At 36.6% G+C, this 18918-nt stretch overlaps 1 protein-coding gene across 1 annotated transcript in view; it reads right to left on the reverse strand.

Annotated features, from left to right (window-relative positions):
- DICER1 (dicer 1, ribonuclease III) overlaps nt 1-18918 on the reverse strand; it is a 65322-nt gene that overhangs the window by 33348 nt on the left and 13056 nt on the right. The window contains 7 exon segments of the mRNA XM_086612747.1: nt 105-265; nt 1091-1225; nt 1340-1470; nt 1904-2066; nt 2984-3176; nt 12001-12101; nt 13028-13093. Of these exon segments, the coding sequence (XP_086468873.1) occupies nt 105-265; nt 1091-1225; nt 1340-1470; nt 1904-2066; nt 2984-3127 (734 nt within the window). The 5' untranslated portion in view covers nt 3128-3176; nt 12001-12101; nt 13028-13093.

The following is an 18918-nucleotide window of genomic DNA, read 5'->3' on the forward strand; positions in this document are numbered from 1 at the left end:
ACAAACTTTCCTAAAATCTAAGAGGAAATATTTCTACTGGCTTATTCCTCTATACAAAACGAAAACACAGGCATCAATTTAAGAGCCATAATTGTACAACATACCTGTCTAAGACCACCAAATCAGTTGCAGTTTCAGCATTGCTCTTCAAAATTTTCTCCAGTTTCTGGATCTTCTCCTCTAACTCAGCAGGATCACATTTCCCATTTAAAATGGAAGCTGTTAATCCCAAGATTCGAGGACATGATGGATAATCCTCACAGATCTGTGAAGTAAAAGAGAATGAAATACCTTAGGACAGTTATCCTGCAAATCCACCATCAAGCTAGCAGACTGAAAACTTAGATGCTTAGTTGGAAACTAGTATTTCAATAGCAGGTGTTGGAAAAGGAATCAAGTGTTGAATGAATATTTTCTATTCTATTGACTGGAAGTTAAATATTTAACAGCAATCATCTCTAAAGGTAAATATTTACAATGTGGGGAAAATAAACAAACCGTTAGCATTGCACAGAATATCCTTTCCACATTTACAATACACATATCATAATACTTCTACACCATGTAGAAACTGAAGGATCATCTAAAAAATTACAAGTTCCATACTCTAGTTAAACTTGAGAAGAGATTTGGAAAGACATCTGTTATACAGGTTTCTCGTATTCTCTTAAGCCAAATGCAACATGGAGTCAAGAATATCCCAAAAGAGACCTACAAACATCTTTAGAAATTATTATTTTAAAAATAATAAAAACTGATTAGAACATCCTATTCCCAAACTCCAATATTGTAATCAATGAATTTACAAAATTCCCCTAATTCCATAAATTTAGCTTCTATTCTCTATTGTCAGATTTTTCTTTAATCTCTACCATAAAAGACAATAAATACACATTTTTTTATCTCAGAATAGCACTGAGGTCTGTTCATTACAGTAATTTCACAGTCCCAGAACATGCTAAAATATGGTTCCACTGATATTTTCCCTTGGTAGCAAAAGATGCCTTAACTGGTTCCCACTTCTCCAACCCTCCCACCTGACTCCTCCTCCTCAAGCAAGTATTAAAACATTCATGCAATGGATACCCACCTTCATAATTTCACGGTATGGGTGATCCTGGATTGCAAGATGGCACTCATCGAACACCAGAAGATTAATATGTGATAGGGATAAATACTCATTTCTCAAAACTGTCAAAGCAACATGACATGTCATAACCAGAACCTAAATTGAAAGGGAAAAAAGAGAAGTGTCAGTGCAAGAAGAGCACAAGCTTCTGATCAAGCCTAATTTACTGTAGGCTCTGCTTACACGTATAGTTTATACTTAATACACTACCTGATGCTTAGAGAATTCCTGACTCCACTTCTCTTTTGTCCATGATTCAGTTGTCTCTACACTTGAATACTCTCCCACTTTAAGATCTGAATGTGTCCTGACAGCTGACACTTGTTGAGCAACTTGATTTGCTTAAGAAAAAAACATAAAAACTCAATCATATAAAGGTCTTTTCATACATTAATTTTTGAGATGTGTGTCATATTACTTAGTACCATGTTTCATAACGTAGCTTAAACTAACGTTAAACCAGGTGTACAAGACAACTGCTTCCACGTAAAACCACAGCAAGGAAACGGACTGGTAACTAAATTGCACTTGAGATTTCATGTCTTAATTTTAAACCAAGAAGCAGAAGATTCCATACAGATAAAGAGGTTGTATTAAGTAGATTATAAGCAAAAGATGAAAGGTATCACATTCTTTAAGCAGTTTAGTGTCCTTGCTGTTGAAGACTTTATGCAAAAGTTTCTCCTAACTTTGCTTTCACACAACTTCTATCAGGGTATACTCCATGGAAATACTAGCAGCATGTCTAGGAACTTAGTATACTTTTCCCCTTACCTGAGTTGACCAAGAATACAGTTCTTTTTCCATTTTTGCTGAAATCTCCCCTGATCTGATAGGACAGCTCTTTAGTGAGTAGTACTGCAATAAAAGTCTTCCCTGAGCCAGTGTTTAAGCAGACTATTGTATTATGATCCAAAGCTGCTTCAAGCAGTTCAACCTAGGTTTGAAAAACAATAACATGCTTACTTGCAGCAATGCAGTGAAAAAGCTGACAAAAAAAATAACACAAGTGGTAAATAAACTACAGATAAGTCAGTAGGATCTCTAGAGATCTTTCCAGTGCCATTGAACTAACATGTCTCTTTCATAACAATGTACTATCACAGTCCTTCAAAAAGTATTAATACATACTATATATAGTCTAGCTTCTAAATCTAAAATCCTTTAAGTATCACAATTTGCTGCTATTTTAAGTAGCTTTCTAACAATGTCTTTTTAATAGATGATTCTCTTGCTAGACACACTGTGTGAAGAAAGGCACAGTTTTCAAATCTAACAGTATACATCACTTCAGCCAAATAAGCAAGTATATTAGCTCAAGGTGAACTAAGTGCTAGCTTTCAGGCACTTCTGCAGTGCAAAGAGAATTAAAATTCTAGAACTCAGAAATGGCTTTCCTTAAAAAAATGAGAACGTCCTGATGGGGTTTCTGACATTACTGAGCTGCTTTTACCAGTAGGTGAACCATAAATCAAGATTTACCACACAGTAGGCAGAAGGTCAGAGGGGGAAGGAGACATGATTGTATGCATGCAATTGAGATGCACAGTGTAACGTTTACTGTATTTCTCCCCAACAGGATTTCGCAGAGAGCAGCAAGAGAATATTCAGCTTAAAAGCTGTTCTGCTTGTTAGAGCAAAATGAGAAGAGAGCATAGGGGATGTTACAAACGTAGAACAGAGCCAAGCTAAAGAAAAAGAGACACAAGGAACTCTCAACAGGTGGAGCTGTAAGAGAGACATGCCTACACCATGTGCAATGCTGCACATTCTCCAGCTGCTCTGCTTCTTTTTCTAGTACGTTACTGGATTTAATTGTACTTTTTTCTGACATTACTGTATTATCACTAGTACCTGATATTTTCTTGGCGTGTAAATGTTATCATGAATTGCTTCTTGTTGCCATGGTAGTCCAAAAAATGGACCCATTGGGGAGGAAGCAGGGGTCATGAGCTGCAGTCCTGCCATGCTGAGGGATTGCAAAGCAGAGCTTTTCATTCATTCATCCAGTGTTTCTTTCATTGCATTTTTGTTCCAGCACAGCCTACTATGAGAAGAAAAAGAAACATTATCAGATACAGTCACAATATAAAGCAAGAAAAGAAAATTTATTCTAAGATTCTACTTGATTTTACTTCAAGTGCTAAATCTCATCTTTAATAAATTTTTTAAAATAAATCTGTTTTAGTTTTACTTCAGGAAAGAAAAATATTGATTTTCTAGAGCACAGGCGTAAATAAGTATCACATTTTCCATTTCTCTTTCCAACCAAAAGGTCTCTATCACCAGTTAAAGCTTTACATACACACACGCAACAGGAACCTTATTCTAATCAGTGGGAAAAGAACAGGAACTACACAAGAACCTCAGCATTTTCAAATCAAAAGATTCTGATAAGGTTATCTATTTAAGGAACTGGCAAAATTATTATAAATAATTGCTGATGACTCTGATAAAGACTAATGGAGAAAGGGATCCTTATCATGTTAACCACCAATTTCCAGAAAGATATTCTAATTGATAAACAAATAAACCATTCAGAACTTGATGACATTTTCCTACTGGAAATCTGGAAAATACTCTCCTACTAACGCTATGAAGTCCTCATCGCTGGGTTTTTTTTCTAATGTTTCCTATCTGTCAAGAATGATCAAGGTAAAAAAACATTGAAATAAAAAATATAAATTCTACTTTTCCCAGGGAAACTGATTAAGGTCTGACAATACAGAAAAATACTGCTGAAGTATAATACGAACATACTGCATCAAATCTAAGAAACTTTGAATACTTCCCTCCCGTCAAATCAGATACACATCCAATTCAACAAAACAACATTTTCAAAAGTTAGTTTTCCTCAAAATTCCTAGATGCTCTATATTCATTTTGGCATCAATCTCAAAATAAGAAATCCATAAAATTGAAAATGCTTTCAAATTTAATTATTCATTAGAAATACATGAAGAAAAGCTAATTACCATCCTATTGCATAAAAATGTCATTGCTTTTCTATATAACAGGAAAGTTGGTTAAGTTTTGTAAATGTGCAGTAGGGAAAAAAAACTTGAGTAAAGTACGATATGGCATCAAACAGAAAATACTAACCACTAATGATTATGAGAAATAACTGCTTTGAGATATTACAAATAAAGCAGTACAATTTATTTTTTTTAAAAAAGGTATTCATTTACTTTTGTACTAAGACAATATTTTATTTACCATAGTCTTCAACTAATAAAACACTATAGTCCTTTGTTGTATATTCACATTTTTAAGTTAAATATTATAATTTGGGCCATGTCTAAACACTAATTGGTATTCTAACTTAACTAATATTTATGAGAAGCTCTGACAAAAGAGATCAAACTGATTCTCTCTAGTTTTCCATCTCAGGTGTATCTTGTAAAATAAAGAGAAGGCAACACATTGAATTATATGACCACTCCTCTTGCAGATTCCTGCAGAATGTCACTTTACAGAAAGCAGTTGGAGGTTTTTTCCAAAGGGGTAGGGGGAGTCTTGAAGGACAGTGTGGTTAAGTTGAAGCAACATTGCTCTATTCCATTACAAAGCATTCTTTCTCTTTTGAAGACAAGCATTCGGTGGTAACTGCTACTTAGTTAAAGAGGGCAAACATAACTTCTTGGTCTTTGGCTCAGCAATCAATGTACTTCCCCCTCCACCAAAAACAGTATTTCTTTACTAAGAGAACTGTGTTGTTATTGCTGGAATCTTGTCTGATATTTTAATTTGAGCTTCACAGAAACTGTCAAGGTGAGAAGAGTCCAGAAAGAAAAGATGTATTCAAATGTTTGGTGGTTTTTTTTTAAAAAAAGGAATGAATGTACATTTCCATAGGACATTAATTAAATAATGCTCTTGATATTTTAATGTTTGCGTTTTTTTTTCCAGTCGCTTTTGAACAAATCTCTTAGCTCATGCAAATCTTCTCATTTACTTTTAGTCCTGTAACCTAAGCTACTGTTTCAGCCTGAGTCTTTCAGATTATTTAAGCAGATAAAATGGATCAATATGATACTGCTTCATGTAGCTGTGAACAGAGCACAACATAGTCCACACACATCATAAAATCAGTAATACATTGTTATTCATTACAATTATAATACAAAGACTCCTGTAGATTTTAAAATTGTTTTTAAACATTTCAAATAACGCATACAAGCACGTGCAGGTTCTGTTCCAACAATTCAACTAGTAAATTTATGGAGCGTTCAAATCTGGCACAACTAAAAGATGTTTTGGTTCACTTCCTCTTTGGAAATAGTGGCTTCATGGCCATTCCTCCACTGTGACTCCACAGCTTTGGGTTGTGGTAGACAACCAAAGGAAAGATGTGTTCATGCTATACAGTCCCATGTAGCAAAGATGATCATCCTTGACATTTTCATCTACTGAGCATTTGCTCATCAAACGTACTGATGTTAATCACTATGTGACTAAACAAATTAAATCAGACAGATGGCAAGGTCAGTAGCATGATACACGACATTCCCCAGCCACTCGCAGAAAGCATCTGGAAACTCTGGGCACTGCCAACATAAGCAAAGTTTTCGCATGTACCAACAGCTTAAATGTATGAGAGCAGGTGAGAAGAGAGAAAACGCAGGGAAAGGTGTGTCATCCCCAACTCCTCTCCAAGCTTATAGATTAAGCTCCTCTTTAATGTATCTAGCTTCCCTTCTGTTATGGTTTGAAGTGAGGGGGGAGGTCCGGGTGGCAGAAGCTGCCCATCACACCGGACTCCCATCCCCCTCGGGGCTTGAGCCAATCGGCGCCTCTGCGAATTGCCCTATTTACGTCGGACAAAGGAACCGGAAAGGTGTGCCTTTGCCCAGGAGCAAGGAGACAGGAGGGGGGCACGGCCCCGGCTCCCGGCCGGGCCTGTGCCCGCTCCGTGCCGGTGTCCGCCCCGTCGAGGATGGCGGCGGCGGAGGTGCTTGGGGAACTCGGGGAGAGCCCCGCTGCCGGGGCGCCCACCGGGCCGAGTTCACCCAGAAAGGACTGAAATCTAAGAGAAACGGCCACACAGATAAGAGGTCAGTGAAGATGGAACGGAACAACGTGTGCCGCGGCTGAGTCCCCCTTGCCAGCAGCCCCTTTGCAAACAAGTCCTTGGTGGAGCAAGCAGAGACTCACTCGCAGCCCGTGGAGGACCCACGTCGAGAAGAGATGCCAGAGCCTGAGCACGGTACGCATCTAGAGTCCGTGGGATGACCCCCGCCGATGGGGAGGTGCTTTGTTAAAGGAGATGCCTGAGCCTATTGTGAATCATGGGCACAGGTCGAGGCGCATTTACGCATTTTGCATTTACGCATCTAAGTCTGTATGGAGGCACATTTAAGGTCGATGTGACGACCCACGCCGGAGCGCATTTAAAGTTTGTTGATGACCCACGCCAGAGCGAGTGGCTACAGCTCCTTAAAGGTCCAGGACTGGTAAAGCCCGCACTTGGGCAAATCCGATGGGGTAAGGATTTGCCTCCCAGCGGGCAGGATTCACGCTTTCGCCGTGAGTAGGGGATCCACTGGATCAAGGGACAATGGTGTAAGGACTCCTTTTCCTTTAAGAGAAGCGGCAGTAACAACATGGAATGAACTGACCTGCACTCCCCCATTCCCTGCCCCCATGCGCCGCTGGGGGGAGGAGGTAGAGCCGGGAAGAAGAGGCAAAGGGGGGGAGTGGTGTTGTTTTTAAGACCTGGCCTTGTTTTCTTGTTATTCTCTTAAGTAACCGGTTTTGTGTGCTTTTCTCTTTCTAGGTAGCTGTTAATAAATAGTTTTGCATTAAGAAAAAAGCCTCTTTTGCCCGGGACCGTGGTTGGTGGGTGCTCCTCTGTTCCTGTCTCGATCCTCAGCTCTTTTATTACATTTTTCTCTCCTCTCCATTTTACTGGACTGGGAGAGCTGCGTGAGTTTAGTTGCCGGATCGGCCTAAGCCACGACACCTTCTTATAGTCTAATGAGTATCATGCTAGTAACACATACAAAGAACATAAAAGTCTTTATCATGACTACAATATTTCATTCAAATGGTCTCAGGCATGTTTCTCTACTCACATACAGCAACTCATGTGGAAACACAATTAGTGTTTGCTTTGTTTAAAACGAGACCTGGTCAAAGCCATGGTAATTGTTCAAGGCTAGAAGAGACCAGGGAAAAAACATTTTGCATAATATAAGCTAAGGCTGACACCCCAATCATTCTTGTATCTAAGTTCAGCCACTTCAGTTTTATAAATCACTTTAGATCAGTAGTGTCTTCTCTTTGTTTACTATTCCATCTGTTTTGTGTTTCTTTTCGAAATCCTAAGTACAACCTTGGGAACATATAAAATAGTTGTATTGCATCACCAGGAGGGAATTAAGGAAAGAAAATCAAACTTATTTGAGAAGACTGCTAATAAAAAACAAGCATAGGATTTAATATTTACAAATAAGTGTTATCTCCTTTGCTACACAATTCGTGACAGTGATACTAGGTTAGCTATCCCACTGCAAGAAGCAAAGGGATTTATACTTATGCATGGTTCCAGTTTGATCTGGAAGAGCTGTGAAACAACATATACTCTAAACTACATTTTTGGCTTCTGTGTATCTTCATGAAAGACCTGCCCTAAAGCACAATCATCTCATCAAAATCAAAAAGTATTCTCATAAAAACTTCTGAAGTGCAAAAGAAGTATCTGCACATTTGCAACTTGAAAAGCACAAGCAAAACAGCATTGCCTGCCAGTTAACCATACCATTATCACCGTGCAATCTGACAAAAAAAAAAAAAAAAGAATTTACCTATGATAAACTTCACAATTAATTCGCAAAACAATACAGTTAAACTCACATTAGGCAGAATGCACTTGAAACAGCTTAAATTCCCTCGTACTGCATGCTAACTCAGGTAAGATGAAAAAGTTCTCCCTAAATCATCAATGCTACTTCCTGCTGTGCTAAAGTTTCCTAGTCCTGGCCTTCCTTTGTATTATTTGTATTGAAAGTATATAAGATCCAACAAGATCAACGTCAACGTTATTACAGGAGTAAGCCAGAATAATGAAGTAATTGTACCATTCTAAGTCTCTATTTTAATAGCAAAGAAAAATATCAAGTTCTTCAATAAAAGAAAAGCAGTACAGGACCATCTAGAAAAAAAAAGGGGAAAAAAAACCCCACATCTACTTGAAGAACAGGTTTTAAATTGAAAACATTTGAGATACAAGTACATGTGTTCAGAATTTGCGGACAGAAGCCAACTGAACCTAACTGAAACTATCTTACAGGGAAGCAGAAAAAAACAAAGTAGTCCTGCTCAGCCAGTGCGAGTAACAAAGATACGTGCTAAGATGTTCCATCTTTATCCACTGCATTATTTTGAAAAATGATAGAACAAGACACTGTATGAACTTGCTGAAACTGAATCTGGAGAGAGAAACACAGGAAACAAGTCCTGCTTCCTGTGCCTTCAGACTAGCTTACAGAAGCTGGACAAAGCAGCACAGTGCCCAAGTTTATCTGTTCTGCTAAAATAATACTGAAAGGTCCACTTTTATGGTCATCAATCCAAGAGTAAAATCCACAATGTCCTTACTTCATTCAGCACACATTTATGTGAACAGTGAACTGCACAGCTAAAAACTCTCTCCTTGTTCTACCAACCATCTAAAGAACTCAGAACGGCACGAGGTTGGGAATGAACAGTCAGCAACATTTAATATCTGTTTCTTCCAGTCTACAATAATTCTGGAACTGTGGCGTAGGTTTTTCAGTCACAGCACAATATTGAATTTGAAACAGTCCCTTAGTGCACAAAAAAATTTCCAGGTTTACTGAACTAAGGAAGGAATACAAGCCAAATCAAGTAGGGCACTCACCTGGAATCATCCTGGATCTAGTCCTGCTCCAAGGAGTGCTTAAAACATTTATGGAATGACACTCTGAAGTAAACAGAGAAGAGACTAGAGCCTTGGTGACACATCTTTCAAGTTTTTACCACCATTTGTGTGCACAGTATGTGTTATATTCATATCAAGTTAATGCAAAACTACACCTCATATTAACAACAAAAATTTATTACTGCCATACGGTGTATTTCATCTGCTTTCTTCACCTATATAAAAATGGTTTCTAATGTTATAGGTTTTTTTCTTTGTCCAGGAATGTTTAATTTATTTTCTAAAATGTTTAATTTATTTTCTAAAAACACTCTCAGCATCAGCCAAAAAAAAGTTAACCTGAAGAGGTAGAAAAAAAAAAATCCACTCTAAAGTAAATAAACCATAATCTATACAAAAAATATGAACAGAATCTGTTTGCTTGAGTGTTCTCCTAGAAGAACGCCTAAAGAGTCTGAATATCGCGTTCTTTATAGTTAAGTTCTACACTCGAATGTCTCGTGCAACATTACCTTGCTAAAAGACCTAACACAGAAAATTTTTACTTGGGTAACGGAGGAACAAAAAGAAAAGCATACAATATTACAAATATAAAATAAAGAGTAGAAAATGAATGTAAATGTTAATTTACAAAATGTAAAATATTCACCAAGGATGTTCCCATACCAGCTACTGCACAAGTCTGCAGTACAGTGACTTCTAATTACACCAGACGCATTCAGTGGCAAGGTTTTTGCCCAAGTGAAGGTCAACATACGAGATTACTACATTGTCTGGTTTCTAAACCTGTTTTTAAAATTATATTTTTCAAAAGGATTTGACTTTTCCTGTGATAGTCCAAAAGCATTACAAAAGTGTATTTTGTGAATATTACTCCTGTAACTTCAGTTCTCTTAGAGAACTAAAAAAACCCACAAAACCAACATACCGAGTTTTTATTTGAGAAAAAACAAACAAAAAACCCCAAACAAGCCCAAAACTCAAAACATCTCAGAAACAATTAATAAAGTTTCATTTTCCTAAGAACAGGTATTTTTCCTCCCTTCATTTAGCAGCCAATATCTAGGACATTGTGAAAATTAAGCATTGAGATTTCTGCTCCCACCTCAAAATTCAAAGTTTCTGAACAACATCATTCAGCCCAGAAGGTCTAAAGTGAGGAAATACTGTCAAACAATATTATTCAATATGATGAATCAGAAGTCTCTTTTATATTATGCCATCTTTAACATACAACACAGCTGCATGAGACACTCCTTATCTGTTATCCTTCAAAGACCTTCATCACATGCATTGCCTAACAGCAGTTTTTCTATTTGGTCTTACAATATTCTTGAAGTAAAAAAAAAAATAATCATATTTCAGATCTGTTCCCTTTCAAGAAGGCATAAATGCTTACAAAGCTCAAATGTAAGCATTCCTAAAAGAACAAGCTTCCCTGGTTTCCCTAGAACAAGCATCCATGTTCATTGTGCATGTTCATCTTGAACCAGAAGAATTTTAATTCTTCTAGTTTTCTGATACAGAACTAATCTAACAGCACAAGCAGAACGTTAGTCTCTAATAGCATACCGAGACATACCAAAGCAGCAAAGGTTGCTTTCTGTTGCTCAGAAAAGTTTCATTAAGGAGTTTATTAAATGAAGATTACATTGAAGCTCTACATTTGAATGAGCTGCTTCTGAAGCATTTCTACAAGCAATACAGTATATTTGACAGCTGGAATTCCTGGCAGATTCCTCCTAAATGTCTGTATATAAAAGAGAAATGAAGTACAACATGACACTTAGCAGACTCAGAAAAATGCATAACCCTGAAGTCCTTCATCTAGTGCTCAGTCACCGGTACAACCAAACTCGGATTTGAGGCAGAAGCCTAATAAACACTTTCTGTTGCAATTATTCTAGCTCTATCAACAGAGTCAGCAAGACACAGCTCACACCAAAGTTATGCTGCTGTACGTTTTAACAGTCTCTAATGCAAAAGGATTATACCTTTATGTACCAACATAACATTCAGGGACCACAGAGCATTTACCAGTACAGAAATAAAACATGAAAACAAAAATCAGTTTTCTAGCATATCTATAGTGACACCAGTATATGAGGCATTCAGAATAAAAGTTTAGAGGAGAAATACCCCCTTTCTAACAAATGCAAACGACATGTAGCCAGATTTTGGAACAAACCGTTTCATTTTTTCAAATCTATGAGTATAAGGCCCTGTGCAAGAGTCCAACTATATAGTTGCTTAATCAGTGGTGCAGAACTGGTGCTATGCAGATTCCTCTTCTTTTACCTCCTTAACACAAAAGAAGATAAAATGTGAAGGGCACCTAAGATGCAAGGCGCAGTGAAACTCAATACACTTCTGTCTTCACTATGTTATTAACTACTTATCAACTCTTCTTTCTATATAGCTTTAATTGGAGCCTCTTTTCCTGTTTTTGCTGAACGCATAATTCAAACTTTTGAAACTAAGGCCTTAAAAATTTACCTGCTGTTTACTTTCCTCACCATTTACTTTTTATCTCTCATCTGGAACAACATATAAATTCAATTCTAATTCCAACTCTTTGTATTTCCCCTCTTCTCACCTTTTTTTTTCGTTTTTAAAATATTTCACCAACAGAACCATATTTGAATATAAAACTCACAAGAAATACTTAAAAACACACACACATTTAAAAAAATGAATACATTTCTTATCATATTCAGCTTCATAAGAAATACCAAAGCATGTGTTTCATGACAAACACCTTTTTATCTATGCCATTGCTGCATCTAACCATCTATGGATAAAACAGTCACTTTCATTATTCTTTCCAAATAAATTTACAGTAAATTTCTATAACCTCACACACAGAAGTTACTTCATGGTCATGAAGAAGTTTTAAATATAAAATAGGAGAATACAGTGAGTGACACATAAAAATCTGCTTCTCCCACACTACAAAGCATACTCTTACCGTTTTAATTTCCGCAGTCTCTGTGTTTATGCTTCCCAAATTGCATTTTGACATCATGATATCAGCTGGTAGATTAATCACATAATTTGCAAGCTTCGGCTCTTAAAAACAACAACAACAAAACCTATGAACCATAAAAATGGTTTGAAAAGGGAACTACAATAGCAGAGTTAATTGTGGCAATTCAGTTGCTTATAAACATTTAAATGTGTCAACTCTACATTACAACTTGCTGGCAGAAAACAAACTATTTAAGTCCATCCTGAACATGAATTATTTTAGTTTAGTATTAGAAACAAAAAGAGTGATTTAAAAGCTAATTTTTGGTAGTTTAAATGTGCAAGTAAAATGTACTTCCCTAATCCTATTTAACAGGTTACTGTGATTAATGTTTAACAACTGGTCCATGTGAGAAATGCAGCAGTAGTATGTTCTACACAGTTTTACTATGTTCCATGTAATTGTACTGCCTTTTCCATGCACATGTATTTTCAATTTACTAGAATTAAACATTAAAAAAAAAATAACATCAGAATTCAAACTTCCTTAAAGCATTTCGATTTGAAGCCACAAATAATGCAGTAAAATCATGAAAAAGCAATAACCATTTCTTCCTAAGTAAATTAACACACGTGTTTTTTAATAAAAGTAAAAATATTGTGCAATTAATATGATGATTTGCATAAAAATACATTTAGCTATTCAAGTAAAATTAGGACAGTCGTTCATGACAAAGAATTTCATAGACATATTAGTCATTCTATAAAGCTACAACTTATACCAAAAATATCATATCTAAGCAGATCTACAATGCTCCCAAAGCTCTAACATAAAAAATTTATATGATATATTCACCTAAAGTATGAGTTTTCCCAGACCTAGAAAGAGAGATTCTGAAGTCAAATATTTTAAAATCAATACTGAAAACTTAAATGCAAAATGGATCTTGATGAAAATTTCTACTCCAATCAGTTCCATAAAGTTAACAAGGACACTCCCAAGATTACTTCAGTATGTTCATTTTTACCTCAACTGCTGATGCTGAGCTTTTCCAGAGTCTCCAAGCCTGTAATTTTGTTTCACCCTAGGTAACCTAAAAGGCAATATAAAAAGAGAGCATTTTAACATGAACTGCCATAAAAAAAAAAATTTATTCAATCGTGCCATGTGGTAGTCTGCTTTCTCGCATTTTAATATTTAGCTGTGTAGCAACAGCACATGGTTCTTTAAAATCTAATTACCGTATGTCCTTTTTTGGCCAGGGATTCGGACAGTCAGTGCCTGAAAGATCAGCCTTAGAGAGCTCAGGAGATATTTGCATATTTTGTTTTATCTGCTAAAGTAATTGCTAGCTGAGTCCAACTAGGTTTACAGTTTTCCTCCCCTGTGCTCCCTCTGCACGTTTCACTTAACACAGTAACGAAATCTTGAAGAAACATATTTTTTAAATGTGTTGAATGGTATCTTAAAGAATGTGTATGTTTTGAGAAAATAAAATAAATGAGCTGTTATTGTTTTATTTTACAACAAGAATACGTAGGGAGTGCAGCGTAGAAAATCAGATGAGTACTGTGTTCGTGTACAAAATACACCTACAAAAATTTTATTCCCAGGGCTATTTCTTAAATTTGTGTTTCTACCATATACACATCTTTTGTTTCCCCCGCACAAAATACAGCAAATTGCTGCTAAGATGCAGCAACTAGAACTGAAATTTATTGTAGCATGTCCCTGTCATGTCTAGGTTATTCATTTATTCACCACCTCTAAAACATGAGCCAGAATATGTATTCCATTGAACCAGAAAATAGCCTAAGAACGGAAAACTGTCACGTCTCCTGTAAAAATACATAAATATATTCCACTTTATATTTGCAAGAAAAGCAGAAAGGAAGAACATAGCATTTAGTTACCCCACCATATAACACACATGAACAGGAAGAAAAGATTCAACCATGTCAGTAAAGTTAATGCCATACATGGCTCCACATAGCAAATTTACTTTACTTCCTCACCGCAGCTGGCAAACAAGAAGCATACAGATCAGCAGGTAAGATCTGGGAGAACCACAAAAAAGTCTGTAATTCTCCACCAACCCCAACAATTTCCTCTGGCACATCAAAGCCGTAAAACAGAAGATGGCAGCTTTAATCGATTGGCAGACATGAATTACAGTAGCCCCTTTTAATGCCGAAGCCAACACAAAACCAGACAGGCCGCATTCCTGAGATGCGGTCAAGTTCTAGTACAAAACAGCGAGGTTACACCACATTAGCATCTAAATGGTGTTGGTGCACCCACTTAGACAAAAGCCTGTTGGGGTAGAGGGCCAATCCTTCCCCTCCGCAGGCCAAAGGCATCTGCAGCTTGCCAGTGATCCCAGCCAAACAATGGACACAGCTCGGGGCTACCTCAGCCAGTAACCTAACCCCTCCAGCATTTATTAACTATAACGTTGGAGTCCAATCTGGTAAGATTTCTCTTACCACATTAAAAAAAAAAAAAATGTATCTATCTATCTATCCATCTATATATCTCTATCTCATTTTACGGTGACTGGGGATCTTGATAAAAGAAAGTGTAAGGGACAAAAAGGAAGAATTAATGACACTGACATCGCTAAAAATTAGACTTCTAGAATATCTTCGGTTGAACAGTACCACTACCATTAAAAAAAATTAAAATGTTTCTATTAAGAGCTCAACATTCAAATATTTTATCTAAAGTTAGAAGGTGAGAGCTCCAACTAGCCATCTGGAGTGTCTAACTAGACTCACCACAAACATATCAAATACTAAAAGAATAAAGCAGCAACATGAAAAAAAAAAATCATCAGTTCCTATAAAGACATCAAGAGAAGCATCCAAGAAGTGTTAAACCAGTCACTTCTGCAAATCTCCAGTGCTCCAGCAATCTGCAAGCTACCACTAGTTACTTCTGCAAAACTCAGTCAAGATCTTCCTGGGCCATTTGCTACTTAAACATTTGCTAATACAAAACCCAAGTATCCAAATATACCAAAGAGCATACAGAAGAATGTATCAACAGGTTTTGTTTCTATTTCCCTGTTATGTAATTCAGTATTTGAAAATGATCATGTTACTGATACCTAATCGTTGCTGTTTAAAAAGATTGTCAGAAAAAGGACTGAAATTTTCTAAGTAAAAGACCTACTGACAACACCACAAGCAACACGTTGAATCTGAAACAGACTATCAACGTTCTTGTTCTTACACGTACTCTACAGTTCAAATTTAAATAACTATTCCTTCTGTCCAAATGACAATTTCAATATTTAATTAAACCATTATTCAAACTGTTAACAACTTGAAAACGAAGTTCTTATCTTTCAAGATGTATACAATTGGACTCTTAAGCTCACGATGGAGCTATGATGAAGTGAATTATCTTCATGCAAATACAAACGAATTCCAGCATGAATCAAAGTCCTGCAGCATCAGAGGGGGTAAGGTAAAAAATACCATTGTGATGGAGAAGAAAAAGTCCATCTGAGCTGGCATCCTGTCTCGCTATAAGTTACAGCTGGTCACAGATGCTGGAGGGAGGAAGGGGTGACTATAAGGCAGGACTTACTTATCCTTCTCTTCGATACATTATTCCAGTAACCTTACATTTCAAACATTTTTCTTTGGTTTATTATGGTACAACCAATACAGTTAGTCAGAAACCACAGTACAAACTCCCTACTGCCTCACATTAACTCCAAAACAAAATATTCCCAGCATCCAAGGAACTAAGCCTTCTCCATGGAAGTTGGGAAAAGATAGCTACACTCAGGAAACATCTCTCCAAATAAAAAAATCTGAGCTACCTGAACACTCTGAAACACATTTAATAGATTTAACAATGAGCAATGAGAATTACATTATTCCACATAATATTTAATTCAATTTTTTTCAAGCTGCTGCTTGAAAACTAACACACAGAAAAATCACAGCTAAGTTTATAGATCCTAATTTACATAGGTAACTATACTATTATTACCTCAATATCACAGGAAAGGATAACTGACCATATCTGTGAATTTATTTATCACCTGGTCCTTTACTTGGGTACCAAATTATTTACTTCTGATTATTTAATTTATTTAAAGGTTATGTTCAAGCCTTTCAGGCAGCTATGTCTTTCAAAATGAAGGCAATTAAGCAGATCTTAGGGCAAGGATTTCTCTCTTCCCCAATCCCAGGGGCAAGCTGTGAGGCAAGTACAGTTACAAAGCACCAATTATTCTTGTTTATGATAAATAAAAGCAGCAGCTGCCCCCTGAATATAACCCCATGCAGGGATTTCAATCCCATTATTTGCATAAACATAAATCCTTTCTCTCCATGGGACAGAGTCAAGCTCCCCAAAACACGTGTGTTTGACAGTTTCCTGTTATCTCTGTGCCAGAACATCCAAAATTACTGAGAGTCCTGTGTTACAAAAGGCTTTTTCTGAAGTCATTAATTGTATGATGCAAGACCTGCAGATATTTGGGTTTTAAGTCAACCTCTAAAATTTCCATCAAGTCTAAAATGAGAGTTCAAATCTCCTATAGTTGGTCATAGTATCAATTTACATATCACCCAAGAATCAGTCTACAAACAACTGACCTATTTTCAAAAAATAATTTATTTTATAAAACGGTGCATTGAACTAACTCATCCTAACGTAGCCTTAAAACACAGAAATAGCACGTACTAGTTAGCACATTATTTACTCCAATTACTTTTTGGTCTTCGTAGTTTTTAATCTGTCTTCCTAAAAGAGAAAGGCTTCTCGCCATTTACGTAGTTACGCCATACGTCTGCAGATGTTCTTTCCCTACAAAGAACTTGTGGGCACACTACTGGAATTTCCTTTTATGTGAAGCTAGGATGAAGTCAATATGAAGCTCATAAAAGAATATATAGTATAAAGAGACTATTTTTGCTCCCAAATTCAGAAAATATTCAAAGCTGCTCAGATGCCACAGAAACCAGCCTCCAGAGAGAACATCTTGGGGGGGGGAGGAGGGGGCGGGAAGACCACCCCAAAACACACACAATTCATTGGTACATTTCCACAGGCCAACCAATTTTTTCTCGGAATATGTAAGAATGTCTAAAGGTGTAAATCAAAGTGCTCTATAGAAGATAGTGTTGCAAGGGCTCTCACACAAGATGTGAAGAACAGTGTTTTCCATACCAGTACTGCAAGAAAACAATACATGTGCCTGATTATAAAGTGATCTGAATCAATTCCAAAATGGAAAAGGTCATCAGAAAAGGGAATTCTTAGTATCTTAACGGACATATATGGCTAACCAATTTACTGTGTAGAGCAGCCAGAAAAAGCTTTCATGTTGAGCCATTTCTTGTCTTAAGAACTGAGGATCAACCAGGCCAATGTTAATCACCTATGTGATGATAACCTCAAATCACGAAGCGCAGTGCATTCTGCAGCATTAATGGGCCAATGCTAAAAAACTCTGTCCACCATGAAGCACTTTACATAGATTACAGGTATCCTTTAACTTAACAGTAGTAATTAATGCTTCCTATTTGAGTCAAACTAGAAAGAACCGAAATCTTTTAAGGCAGAGGCTTTTATACCCTACTGAAGTGTTAAGCCCCAGCATAGAAGCCAGTAGGTAGATCATACATACCTAGCTGAGTACAATGAACATCATGTTAAAAAGCTGCAGCATTTTATAAAAACTGTTACTTCCCTCCATGTAAATACATGCATTTATAATACAGCATGATCATCCCTTTACGTTTTTACAGTTAAATTAATACAAGACATCAGCAGATCATACCAATTAATAATTTTTATTTATTTTAATGCATCAATCTTCACTTTTCAGTGTTGTCAAATAAAGCACATAGATTTGCATACTGATTGGGGTTTAAAAGTGGTGACAAGCCATAAATATTGCATTTTAACAGTATAAAGCCAGAAGCTTCATGTTGTACTTCCATATCTACAGTACTAACCATATCACAGGTTATTTGTAGCACTGTTGACCTTCAAGAACAACGGACATGATACTGAAACTGATACAGATATATTCAAAAATTTACTTGGGAAAAAGGTAGCTATGGGAGAGCTGAAGCCCTTATCTGAGATAAAGTGGCAAAAAATAACAGCATGTGATGAGACATGCTTGTTTTGGGTATTCTTAGTCCTGAAATATAGGTAAGAAAAACTGGAACAGTTTGCAAAGATTTTAGAACTTCATCTCGTGCTGTATAACTTAAAGTTTTCATTGAAGTAAAAAAAACTTTATTTTTTACAGATTCCCTTAATAGAAGTCTTCAATCTAAGAGTAAGTACTGAATCACGATTGACTTTGAAAAATATTTATATTCAAGATCCACAAAATACAACTGGAACAGCTTCCTCTCCCCAATATGTGGGATCACAGATGTCTAAACATGGACTGAGAAGCTTTAAATTTTAAAGCTTTTTTCCTTCTCCTTTGAAAGCTTTTCACATTTTGATCGACTATGAAAGACAGCACAAGGTCAAAAAGATACACAGCCTCCCATGTTAGAGTTGTGAAGTAACTGGTTCGTAAGGGTCCCTTAGCTCCAATACTGATGCAACTAAGCACCAGTAACACTTTCAGTGCACAGACCCGAATCAGGAAACAGACCCATTCCTGATTCAACCATCTGTCAATCTTCCACAGTAGCAGAATGAATGCAAGATGAAAAAGAAAAATTGGAGATAAAATAGGTATCCTTGAGAGATATCTGTGAATGTATATTAATAGGTACCTTTGCCTAATGCCAAGTCTACATCACAGTTAAGAATCTTTTCAGTTCAGCGCAGCATTAGTCCAATTTTTCATGTTAACTCTGCACTTTACATATATAGTAATGGATACTCATATTATGCGGCTGAAAAAAAAAGTATCCAAGTCGCTCC

This window comes from Tauraco erythrolophus, chromosome 6, assembly GCF_009769465.1.
Source record: "Tauraco erythrolophus isolate bTauEry1 chromosome 6, bTauEry1.pri, whole genome shotgun sequence".
NCBI lineage: Eukaryota > Metazoa > Chordata > Aves > Musophagiformes > Musophagidae > Tauraco > Tauraco erythrolophus.